At 53.2% G+C, this 12,044-nt stretch overlaps 1 protein-coding gene across 1 annotated transcript in view; it reads right to left on the bottom strand.

Annotated features, from left to right (window-relative positions):
- Positions 1-121: 121 nt before the first annotated feature.
- CNTNAP1 (contactin associated protein 1) overlaps positions 122-12,044 on the bottom strand; it is a 13,915-nt gene continuing 1,992 nt past the window's right edge. Inside the window, exons 5-24 of the mRNA XM_005875711.2 lie at positions 11,828-12,031; positions 11,074-11,258; positions 10,464-10,604; positions 9,734-9,995; positions 9,084-9,233; positions 8,656-8,827; positions 7,936-8,042; positions 7,676-7,795; positions 7,108-7,311; positions 6,769-6,925; positions 6,558-6,685; positions 6,099-6,284; positions 5,443-5,664; positions 4,950-5,189; positions 3,786-4,139; positions 3,489-3,616; positions 2,956-3,049; positions 2,529-2,774; positions 2,382-2,429; positions 122-1,493 (exon numbers count right to left, since the gene is read on the bottom strand). Coding sequence (XP_005875773.1) covers positions 1,177-1,493; positions 2,382-2,429; positions 2,529-2,774; positions 2,956-3,049; positions 3,489-3,616; positions 3,786-4,139; positions 4,950-5,189; positions 5,443-5,664; positions 6,099-6,284; positions 6,558-6,685; positions 6,769-6,925; positions 7,108-7,311; positions 7,676-7,795; positions 7,936-8,042; positions 8,656-8,827; positions 9,084-9,233; positions 9,734-9,995; positions 10,464-10,604; positions 11,074-11,258; positions 11,828-12,031 — 3,665 coding nt within the window. The 3' untranslated portion in view covers positions 122-1,176. The remainder of the gene's footprint in view (positions 1,494-2,381; positions 2,430-2,528; positions 2,775-2,955; positions 3,050-3,488; positions 3,617-3,785; positions 4,140-4,949; positions 5,190-5,442; positions 5,665-6,098; positions 6,285-6,557; positions 6,686-6,768; positions 6,926-7,107; positions 7,312-7,675; positions 7,796-7,935; positions 8,043-8,655; positions 8,828-9,083; positions 9,234-9,733; positions 9,996-10,463; positions 10,605-11,073; positions 11,259-11,827; positions 12,032-12,044) is intronic.

The following is a 12,044-nucleotide window of genomic DNA, read 5'->3' on the forward strand; positions in this document are numbered from 1 at the left end:
GTAGGTGATGCAAGGATTCTGAGGGTTCCCTGTAGAAATTCCCAAGCCCTCAAATTAATTCCCTTAAAACCATTCCACTTACCACACCCGCTAACCACAACACCAGCCACCACACACAGTCTGGGGCTCTGCCACTCTGTTTTATTAGAACGGCTCTACATCTGAGAGCACAGCTTCAGAGTGGAGGCCGACTCAGGCTGGATGAGTGACCAACAGGCCTCATGGGACTTCCAACACAAGAGAAGCAAACTACAGACCACAGGCACAGCACAGCACAGGACAGGACAATCGATTGCTGAGTTCTTCTTTTATATATAAACTGATAATTTAAAAATTAGAATAATATATAGTTTCTCTAGAGAGAGACTTTGCAACAAAAAATATATTTAAAGAATGTGACCTGGGCAAATGAAGCAGCATCTCTGAGCGGAGGAAAGAGGGCTCCTCATGCATTGGAGAGGGGGCTAAGCCTTTTGACAGGCATCAAGGCTATTGCATATCTTGGAAGAGGGAGGAAGAGTGTAGAGCTGGCTAGTCAGTGTGTCTGCATTTTCTCTACGTTGCAAGTTTTTATGGCTTTGGCTAAGCATTTGAAGCAGCAGAGGTACTAAAGTGCTAAACTGAAGCCTCTCAGTCTATAAAAAACAAAAAAGGAGGAGGAGGGTAGGACCCAATGATGAAGCCCTCCCTAACCCCCAGCTGAGTGGACACAGATGGAAGATGTTGTGCAGGGCAGGGGGAAGGCTGGGGGATATGTTTAGCAGCCTCCTCCCCCCATACCTCGTGCATCCCTGCAATCCCACACATCTATCCCTGCTGAGATTGAATATTTGGAGAGAGACAGTTAATCTCCCCTGCACTCTCTTAATCCCTGGCAGCAGCTGGGACAGGGATGGCAGGAAGGACCTGTCTCAACCCCATGAGGCTTTCCTTTTGGGGCAGGCAAACCACCAGGAGCCTGGGGAAATGGAAATGGGCAGGGCATTGGTTTAGGCAGTGAGGCTCAGCTACTCCCTTTGGTCCCATCTGTAGCTCTGCCCACCAAACTTGGCAGGAGGGGAATCCTCTGGGTGAGCAGAACCAGCTAAAAGGAGTCAAATGTCCCTGACAGGGTTGGGTAGAGGCAGGTTATGGGGAATTCAGAGAAATGGACTTGGTCCCTGAAGCCCTTCTGATTCATTCAGATCTGGACTCCTCCAGGATCTGGGGTAGGTTTTGGTCCCGGGGGCCAGGGCCAGGGGCTGGGACTGGGTTTGGGGCTGGGGCTGGGGCTGGTGCTGGGGCTGGAGCTGGGGCTGGAACTTGGGTGGAAGCTGGTGTAGAGGGCGGGGCCTGGGCAGAGCCTGAAGTAGGTAGGGGAGGTTTGCTGCCAGGGTGGTAATCGTGGGTGGCCTTGGGCTCATTGGTATGGTAGGAACCCTTGTAGCGATGATTTTGCAGATAGAAGAGCACCAACATTCCCACCAGCCCCAGCAGCAGGAAGGCCACCAAAACTGAAAGAGGCAAAAGAAATAATTAGAGCAGATCTTTGGGGTTTCTCCTACATACAGACACAGATGTATGCTTTTCACTAAAAGCATACATGAACAACAGTGTTCACTCTACAACCATCAAGCTATTCCTTAGTGTCTGGTAGGTCTGAATTCCTGGCTTATCCCCCGCCATCTTGTAATATTCTCTTTTCACATCCCTTCCCTTTTTTTTTTATAATATATTTTTTTTATTGATTTCAGAGAAGAAGGGAGAGGGAAAGAGAGAAAAACATGAATGATGAGAAAGAACTATTGATCAGCTGCCTCCTGCACGCCGCCCACTGGGGGTCGGGCCCACAACCCAGGCATGTGCCCTTGACTGGAATCGAACCTGGGACCCTTCAGTCCACAGGCTGACGCTCTAACTACTGAGCAAACCAGCCAGGGCAGTTAACCCTTCTTATCTCTCTAGATGTTACTATACCCCCATTTCCTCATTCCTTAACCATAGTCCAATCTTAATATTTCAATTAAAGTCTATAACATAAAAACAAAAGTCTATAGCATCCTCAAACATTTAAAAATCTCTATTCCAATTACATACTACTTCAGCATGGCCTATCTCAACCTTCTTTGCACTACCATGTTCTACAGCAGTGGTTCTCAACCTTCCTAATGCCACGACCCTTTAATACAGTTCCTCATGTTGTGGTGACCCCCAACCATAAAATTATTTTCGTTGCTACTTCATAACTGTAATCATGCTACTGTTATGAATCGTAATGTAAATATCTGATATGCAGGATGTATTTTCAGGGGTCGCGACCCACAGAATCTACAGGGCAGGGAGGGAATGCTAACAGTCAGAGGGTAGAATCAGGAGGTTAGGGCAGGGATCACACTACTCACAGCCTAAAAGTATGGCAACCCATCCATCATCATGGTAGTATGGGAAGTCTGAAGAAGAGAAAGCACCAGTTAGGAGAAGCCTCCGATATGGTAAGAATAATATTCTTTCTCTATTGTCCCTCCCTCTTCTGTGTCCTGGGGACATACCTGGAGGCAGATACCAGGGATCCAGCTCAGGTGGCACCTCTGAGAAAAGACGTGGCATGGCTCCACAGTTAGATTCAGACAGTTCTCCCTGAACTCGAAGGGCCTCAGCTAGCTCAGCAGTCATGGGTCGAGGGGTTCGGAAGTGGGTTTTGAGGGGAGCCACATTGTTGAATCGAACACCAGACAAGCAGCCCGAGAAACCTGGTGTGTTGTAGCGCTGGATCTCTGGGTCAATTACTCCTGTTTCTGGGGGAGAGGCAGGCCCAGAAAGAAAGGGCTTGGACCACCAATAACCCTCCCTTACCATCCATAGATTTCCTACTAATCAGCACTTTCTCTGTGATTCCCAGTTCCTTCACTCTCATCTAGGCTCCAGGGACTTCACCCACAATTTCTTATCCCAAATGCATTGTCACCCTCAGCTTACCCATAACACGCCCTAGATACAAGGCCTTGGGTGAGTCAAGCTGGCTGTCCACCAACAGTGAGAACTTCTGTTCTGTCATTGGGAAGTAGTCCACCTGAGACGGGGAGGAGAAAGGAGATGCGGGAGGGAGAACCAGAGGCAGACGCAGCCACGATCATCCAGGAACCCTGAACTCTGTCCAAGTAGGTGGTAAGTCCTAGCTTTGTCCTATCTCAACCTTCTTTGCACTACGTGCGCCACCCCTGGACCAGATGTAGAATTTGGTTTTAAAAACCCAACAGCCTGGTTTTGAGCCCTGTTTTTGCAGCTTTCTAGTAGTTTAACTTTGGGGAAGCACTTTACTTTCTGAGTCCGTAATTATTTGTAAAACAGAGATAATAAGTACACATGTGTACCTGAACTGCCTCACAGACCTGTTGTGAGAATCATATGAGGTAATAAATACAAATATTAAATATTTGACATTTTCCTGGGTGCCACAACCTTGATCATGAGGTTATGATCTGAACTGGTCCACTTCTCTCTACACACACCTGGATGAAAAGCTGGCGGTAAACCCGGGTGATATTGACGCTGTGGGGCTGGCCATCTGTAACTGGTCGGGTGGTTAGCTGGTACACGTAGGGACTGGTGCCCAGCTGATATCGCAGCTGTAGAGTCCCTGTGGGGTGGAGAGGAGAAAGCGGGAGTCTCCCTTCAGGTCCCACAATCCCCTTTTTCTAAGAGCACTTAGGTCCTTTTATGTATTAATTAGTGAATCAATAGTTGTGAGAATGAAGGGTGCCCTGGAAGAAGCTGGAGTTGAGGGGGAGAGCCTGTCAGGAGCTTACCATCTTCCTTGATGAGCACGGCCATGTAATCACGCACAAAGGAGCTGACGTAGAGCAGGACAGCGGGGGCAGATTCGGTGCTAAAGCTGAAAGACACCTCCTCTCCAGTAACATTGTAGACAGGACCCCGGTAACCTGGCACAGGCCGGCCAGGCTGCGGGTAGTCAGGCAGACGGTACCCAGGGCCATGGTAGCCAGGTACATAGCCAGGAGTGTCGTAGCCGGGGATGTAGCCTGGCTCATAGCCTGGCACCGGCCGGCTCAGCATGTGGGAGAACTCCCGGGCTGCAGAGCGCAGTGCTGACTGCAGGTTATAGCGCATCCAGGTGCCGGGCTCAAAGAAACCACCAATATCTGAAGGCACAGGTGGTGAGGTCAGGGCTTCCGTTCCCATATTCAGACATTGTATATGTCACACACACACACACACACACACACACACACACACACCCCTGGACTTGCCTTCAGTTTCTGCCACCACCAGTTTCATCTTAGCCAACCCCTGCTGGGGTTGGGGCTGCATTTTACAGGTGGGGAAACTGAGGCTCAGAGGTGGGTAGTGACTTGCTTAAGGATACCCAGTAAGTGGAGAGCCAAGATTAGAACTGAGATATCATGACTCTATCCAGTACATTCACCACTACTCACATTTCCAAACCAAGACCAAAGGTCTTCTGTTGGTCCCTAAGTCCCTAAATCTCCCTAATTCCATCAGACTTCCCATTAGTAACCTACCAGCCTTAGGGAGGATGCAGTCTGAGTATATGTGCAGAGATCTTGCTGTGGTGAATGACTAGGTTCTCTTTAACCAAGAACCCGGCTGTAGACATGTTTTAGGAGTGCAGCAATTGTCAAATAGGAAATGGCATAGGAGGGCATCATGCAGCCTGAGGTGGATATGCTTGCAAGGGGGGGAACCTGTGTTACTTGGCGATAGAGGAAGATGGGGAAGTTATTTGCTTGTTGCTTTTACTACCAGCTAGCTGTACCACCCCTTCCTTGCCCCACTTTATGCCTTTGGAGTCACCCAGCATCTTCAGCTGTCTAATGGCCCCAGATCAGAGCTCAGGAACCCAGAGACACCCTCCTTCCTTTCTTCCCTGCCATCCCTACATCCCATTACACCCTATAGCTCCCTGTCCTCCCATAACCAACAGCACTGACCATGGTTGCAATATGGCCCATCAAAAGCCGTGAGGTCACAGTCACATGTGTAGTAGCTGTACCGTTCCACGCAACGGCCTCCATGGAAACAGGGGAACCGGGGATGGGCACAGCGGCCTGTGCAGTTGGGCGAGGTACCCTCAGAGGCATTGGCACGGCCTTCCAGGTTCAGAGTCACTCCATTCAGACGCATAGCCCTCAAGCAGCCCACGAAGGGACGCCTCTTAAGCTCTGCAGATCCTGGGAAGGGTGGGCAGGTTAAAAATGGGTGTAGAGCAATAGACAGGGATAAGTATTGGGGTTGGGAAAGGAACCAAGGGAGCTAGAATAATGGACTAGAGCCAGGGACTGGAGAGGGACGGTGGGCCTCTGGCTCTCTCTGAAACAGAGGGGATTGGGAATTAAGACACGGGTTCCTGGAAACAAGGAGAGCAGCCTTGAGAGGGTGGAAAGTTTAAGGAGACTTCAGACCTGCCTCTGGGTTGCTGCTTACCAACATAGAGGGGCTGGTCGTACTCCAGCCAGATGTAGGTCTGCAGGGGCATAGGCCGCACCACCCAGGGCCGGTGGTCCACGCGGAGCCGGGCCTGCTTCACATTGATTTCAGCCCGGACCAGGTGCCACTCGTCATCATTGAACTCAAAATCATCTGAGTGTACTGTCAGGTTCTCATCTCCATTCCCCACATCAAATGCGAAGACCACATCTCGGGATGCTGGTGGGGGTGGGGGGAAGAGGACTCAGACCTCCAATATTCCTCACCCAATGCAACCTCTCTTCTTCACTCTGGAGCTCCTGGAATGTCCCTCCAGTTTGTCTACAGCCTGGGACAAAACTTAAAACGGCTTAAAACCTCATACCCCTGTTCTCTCCCAAATTTGCAGATCCCTGGAGCCAGCTTCCCACCCCCCTTCTCAGGTTAGAAGCATAGCTAGTAGGTAGGAGATACCTCAGGATCCCAGCTTCCTTATTCACCTAAGGCCCCGAGAGGCAGACTGGGTGCCTCAGGTCACAAACCAGCTTTCAAGACTGAGCTGGACTAGAACCCGGGGTCATCAAAGCCTTCTCCATAGAGAAGACAAGACATCTGCCCTTGTCTCTTTCCCCAGCCTCCATCTACCCCGTGTCCCTCCCCGTGTGCCTGCTCACTGTTTAGTTCCACCCGTATGTAAGGTCGGCACCACTGGTAGTAAGAGCCCCCCATATTCTCTAGGAAGACTCCTGAAGGAGCCGAGGTCCTGAAGTAGAAGGAGACATCAAGGCTGTGGTTGGCACGGATTGGAGGAAAGCGTAGTGCAGCCCCGGTGTGGAAGGAGATGGTGTTCCAGGAATTTCCTACAAAACCAGATGGAAGAAGGCCTTGTCAGGGAGGTTGGAGGGTGGGGGAGTAAGGGAGCCTCAGGTGAGTGGGGGATGGAAAGGCCGAGGGACAACTAGGGGTAACCAAGGAGTGTAATGAAAGACAATAAGGTGTAAAGAAGTAATATAGATGGGGGGTCATATCATAGGAGGACCTGGGGTGTCTGACTGTGTCCTGGAGGCACCCAGTGAGTCAGATGGCCTAGATTTTAGAAACTAGATGATCCACAGAACGGGTCTGCCACTCACGATCGCCATAGCAGCGCAGAGGCCTCAGGAAAAACTGGGCCTCAGAAGTGGAGCGGTTTGTGTCCCCCACCACCACCTGAGTGACAGGCAAATGGTCCACAAAGGTCAGCAGTCCCCTGTCGGTTCTCCTGTGCGGGCAAGATGCAGTGGCTCAGCCCCTGCCATTCACCGGCCCCCAGATCCTGAGAGCCCCGCCCTGTGCCTCCCTCACCACTGGGGCTGATCAGCGTCACAGTTGCACTGCAGAGTAGGGTCCACACAGCTCCGGTCCAGACCGCAGGCACAGCGCTGGATCCCAGGCTGTGAGCCTCCCCAGTAGAAGTGCTGCTCCTCATTCCGGCCAATCCAGAAGCTGTAGGGGTAGCCTCCTGGGGAAGAGGTTCAGGCGGTTTCTAGGCCCTGTTCCTCCACTAGTCTCTGGGCTCCCCTCTCACCCTTCAAACCAGCCCCAGCCCAGGGCTCCAACTTAACCGTCTGGTTTCTTTCTCCCAGGCCCCCACTGGCCTCTCCTCCAGCTCTCCACCTCACCCTCCCAGACCCCAGACCCAACCTGCAGTATTGAGCAGCCTGGAATTGTAGCAGGAGAATTCGATCCACTGTTCACAGTGCTGGGAAGCATTGGCCAGGGCACTGACTTCCTCCCAGGATGCATTCCAGTACTGGACAGCCCCCAGGAATGGCCGCTCCATGCTTGAACCTGTCACCCGAGTTGTCCACAGCCTGTCATGCCGCACAACTGTCCATGCCTTGTTCTCTGGGGGAGGGGAAGGGACAGAGCTTTGGCTGGAGATAGGCATTCTCTACCCATCTCCCTGCCCATTTCCATCACCACTGCTGCAACTCAGAGCCAGTAAATGTGGCTAGCAGCTCCATTCCAGCCTAGCTCCTGGCCCTGGACATTGAAGGCTGGAGATGAGACAGCTGGACCACATCAGGAAACTGGAATTTATCTGCAAGGCTAGATTACAAATTCCTGAGTGTCCCTTTTCCCTCTGCCCTCCTTTAGCCCCATCAGTTTAATCTTACTGGCCCCTGTCCACCCTTCAATCCTTCCCTGTTTCCCCACCCCCCAGCATAGCCTTGTCAACTGCCCCTAACCACCTATCAGAGCCACTTACCTCGAATATCACAGTAGACTACAAATGGCTTCAGGGGGCCACTGCCATCAGGATCAATGGTGAAGTTTCCCGAAGTTTTCCCACTAAGCCGATATGCCTCACACGATTCCTTATACAAAGCTGGTAGGTGGTAGAAAACAATTATGGGTTCAGAGGGCTAGCAGAGCCAGCCCCGCCATCTCTAGCAACCTCATGATCCCAGCAACCTTCTCCTGACTTCTCCTGTTCCCGACTCTTCCCCCACATCCCAGCTGGCTTACGTTGGTGGCAGGTCTCCCCCTTGTAGCCTGTCAATTCACAGTAGCAGATGAAGTCATCCCAAGACTGGTAGCAGCGTCCATCATGCTCACACATGTTAGGGCTGCACCTAAGGAAGAGGTCAGCACCAAGGGAAGAAGCCTTATTGGGAGCTTGAGAGTGGGGTCTGACCCCTACAGGCTCCACTCCCCACTCCTGAGAACACAGAACTCCGTGAGACACACCTCACCTAACTAGCCAGATATGAGCCTAAATGCTGGGCATTAGGCAGGCCTTGGCTCAAGCACTGTTTCCCCTTCCCCCAATGAACAAATAAGGCTTTATACACCACCACCACCCAAAAAATAGGCTTCATTTCCATTCTGAGCACATGTCACTCAAGGGAAGACACAGGAGGTGAGAGGTCAAGGAGGAATCATCACCAGGTGGGAGACTGAAAAGCTGGGACCAGGAGAAGAAAGATTGAGAAAGGCCACTCCCTTTGGGAGACCATGGAAAAGAGCTTTGGAGGGGGGGGTCACCTCTTGAAGGGAAAGGGACTTCTGGATACCTATCAGTGATGCCACATGTGTCAAAGAGGACCTCAGCAAAGTATCCAAGCCGCCGGCCCTCCACCAGAGTCAGGTTGACCAGTTGACCATCCACCTTGAACAGCTCCATGCAGCCATGGAACGCCGTCTGGTTAGAGTGGCAGTCTTGAAGGGAAAGGGACTTCTGGATACCTATCAGTGATGCCACATGTGTCAAAGAGGACCTCAGCAAAGTATCCAAGCCGCCGGCCCTCCACCAGAGTCAGGTTGACCAGTTGACCATCCACCTTGAACAGCTCCATGCAGCCATGGAACGCCGTCTGGTTAGAGTGGCAGCCCCATCGACTGGCTGGCTTGGGACAACCTGGAGCAACCACCCCTGTGAGGCCCTCCCCAGGGGAGACCCCAGAGACCCTCCCCCAGGGAGATGCCAAGGGAGAGCCATGAAGGGAGGGGCCAATAGATGATGGCAGTGACCTTCCGGTCCCCAAGGCCCCAGAGGGGAAAGAAGGGTTTATTCCTACAAAGCTCTCCATGTAGTCCCATCTGGGTGGACTTAGGTGGGGGTGGGGGCCTTCCCACCCAGGGACAGGGGTCTGGCCAGGTTAGCCACCACTTACCCCCAAAGAAGTATGAAGTCCCTGTACGGATCAGCAGTGGGTATGAGACCCTGACCTCTGCCCCCTCCACATCATCAATGCTGATGACTGCATGGTTTTCCTGTGCCGCGAAATTCACCTCGTGCCAAAAGCCATCGTTCAGGCGGTACCCTGGACAGGAAAGGAGGATGCTGTGGGTGGGGAACGCACCAGGCCCTAGGAGCAATCTGTCTTTCCTGTGGAAGCAGCACCCCCACTCTGTGTCCCAATAGTGGACGATGTTCCTCCTCCCATTGTTACACTTATCACACTGGGTGGTGACATCTCTGAAAGTCTCTCTTCACTATCCATAATGCCAGCAGCTTATACAGTCTGCAAAGTTATAAATGAATAACAAACACCTCCAGAGACCCCCTCTGGAACTGGAGAATACCAGGACTCTCAGGCTTCCTGCTTCTCCTAGCACCCGTAGCTCCTCAGATCTGCCCCCAGCCCCAGCTGCCTCTCATCCACTCCCACCTTTTCCCAGGGGCCTGGGACCTCCTGCTCTGCTCCCCTCAGTCCAAGCCTACAATCACCCCTGCTCTCCTCTGCCCTCTCTGGCCTCCTACCTATCTCTCTGGCCCCTGTCCACCCTTCAATCCAGGCCCCGCCCCCAACCCATCCCTCACCAGCAGCGAACTGAAGCTTCTTTCGGCCGGTCTGTGCAATGGACACGTTGACCTGCCCTTCACTGAGCATCAGCTCCACGTGGCCCAGTCCGTCCCCCAGGCTGGAGTAAAGTAGCAGTCCCGTGAGGTCCCAGGTGCGGAAGCGAAAGGAGACTGCAAGGCGGCCACGCCGAGGGAACCCAGGCACTTGCAGGAAGTTGTGAGGACCTCCGAAGTTGACCGGGTGAGGAACCGGGTCCAGGCAGCGAAAGGCCACCTTACCCTGGAGGCGAAAGCAAGGACCCATCAGTGGCCTCGAGTTTCCACCCGGCCTCTCTGGGAATCCCATTTTCGTACTGGTCTAAGATCTTTGTCACAGCACTCCCTCAGTGTGGGGGCGACGGGGGAAGACCTTCAACCCTGACATTTCCACCCTCCTAGAGACAGGTCCAGCTGTACAGGGGGCCTCGGCTCTCTTGCTATCACTGATCTACAACATCTTCAGGGCGACCCCTCCTTCCTGCCAATGTCCAGAGGGGATTTCCCATGGCTCTACTGCCGCTTCTTAACTGGGGTAGAGGGGTGGACTTTGCACCTCCTGTAATTTCACCATGCCCCCCACTTTCAGCATCTAGTTGGGGAGGGAGTGGTCCTGAGCCTGTATCTGATTGTCAAGATCTCTTCCCGCTCCACTTCTTGGCTTTCCAAGTGGCTCTGATGTCCCATCCTCCCAGATCCCCAGCCCACTGGCCTCGAAGGTGATCCCCGAATGGCGCCGCACAGCCAGGTCCGCGATGTTGACTCGGTTGAAGATTACATTTTCCATGCAGCCACGGAAATTATGCCGATAGGCAAGGTTTTTCTGTGCGCCCACCAGACCTCCAATGAACATCTGCGGGCGGGCAGGCGGAGTAGGGAATGAGGGTGAGGTTCCCTGGGTGCCGGAGCGCATGCACCTCCCTGGAGCTCCCACCATGCAGCTTTTTTATAAAAGGCTTGAAACACACATTTCCCCAATGTCGGTGTTAAAGCTGGAAGCTCGCTGAGCCTCCTGAGGTTTGGGTTCTAGTCCTAACTCCACCACAAAGTGGCTGCATGCCCTTGAGTAAGTCAATAAAACTTTCTGGGATTCTTTCTGTGCAGACGGAGGCCAGGGTCTTTAATCCCGCACAGCTGGGCAATCCCAGGGGGCAATTTTCTCATCTTGCCTAATCCTCAAAATCCAGATGTCCAAATCCCATCTCAATGGTTCTCGGGTGGCACCAGGAAGCAAGGTTTGACCTTTGGTGGAGGGAACTGCTGTCCCCCACCCACCCAGCCAGCACCCCCCTCAACCAAATGACTCCTTCCGCTCTGCTCACCTCATTGTCCAGGTTCAGCCTCTCAAAGTCGCCATTGAGAATGAAACGCTGCACATAGCCGTCCAGGGTGAGGTTTGCTTGGCGGCCATATCGGTCCACACGCACATAGTGCCAGTGCTGGTCATTGAGGACCCCACCAGCGCTCACCGTGGTGTGTCCCGGCCGTGGTTGGATGGGGCTGCTGCCTGAGGATAGGGTGGGGCTAGGTCAGACCTTGGACCCGGAGAACCCCAGTGAGCCCTAGCCCCTAGGAAGCAGCAGCCAGGGAGGGTGGGCATAGAGATGGGACCACCGAGACCTGGGATGGAGCAGCGGTCATTGGCAAGGATGTAACTTAGGGCAAGTCATTTAACCTCTTTGAACTTCTATCAGTAAAACTTGGGGCACAATAGCTGCTTCTACTTCATCATGTGGATGTTATAAAAAACTAATTAGACACAAAAATACTTTTTCGTGTGTGTGTGTGTGTGTGTGTGTGTGTGTGTGTGTGTGATGTTTTTACATTGAGGAGACTGGGATTGGGGTGTGCCTCGTCCGAGGTCACACCGCTAGCAGCCAGCAGCGGGTAGAGCTGAGGCTGGAATCCAGTTCTGCTAACCCGGGGTCCAGAGTTCTGCTAGCACTAAATTCTACACGAAAAAGGCGGGTTGGTCCGAACGGGAGAGGGGACGTCAGGCGTGGGCGCGGCTTCGCGGAGGAGGTGCGGCGAGCGGCGCAGCAGCCGCGCTCTCGAGTTCCCCCCAAGGTCGCTCACCCAGGCTCATGTGCAGTAGCAAGTGCGCCCCCTGTAGCTCGAGTGTCACGTAGTCGCCCTGGGCGCCCTCCGCGTGCAGCAGGAGCCCGTCCTTCTCCTCGGTCTTGAAGCTGAACGCGAACACGTCCCACAGGCTCTGGCTGACCCCTCGCGGGAAGCGGTACGAGATGGCATCGTCGCCGTCGAAATAGAGCACGTCGGACTCTGCGCGAACGTC

This window comes from Myotis brandtii, unplaced genomic scaffold (genome assembly GCF_000412655.1).
Source record: "Myotis brandtii unplaced genomic scaffold, ASM41265v1 scaffold469, whole genome shotgun sequence".
Lineage (NCBI taxonomy): Eukaryota > Metazoa > Chordata > Mammalia > Chiroptera > Vespertilionidae > Myotis > Myotis brandtii.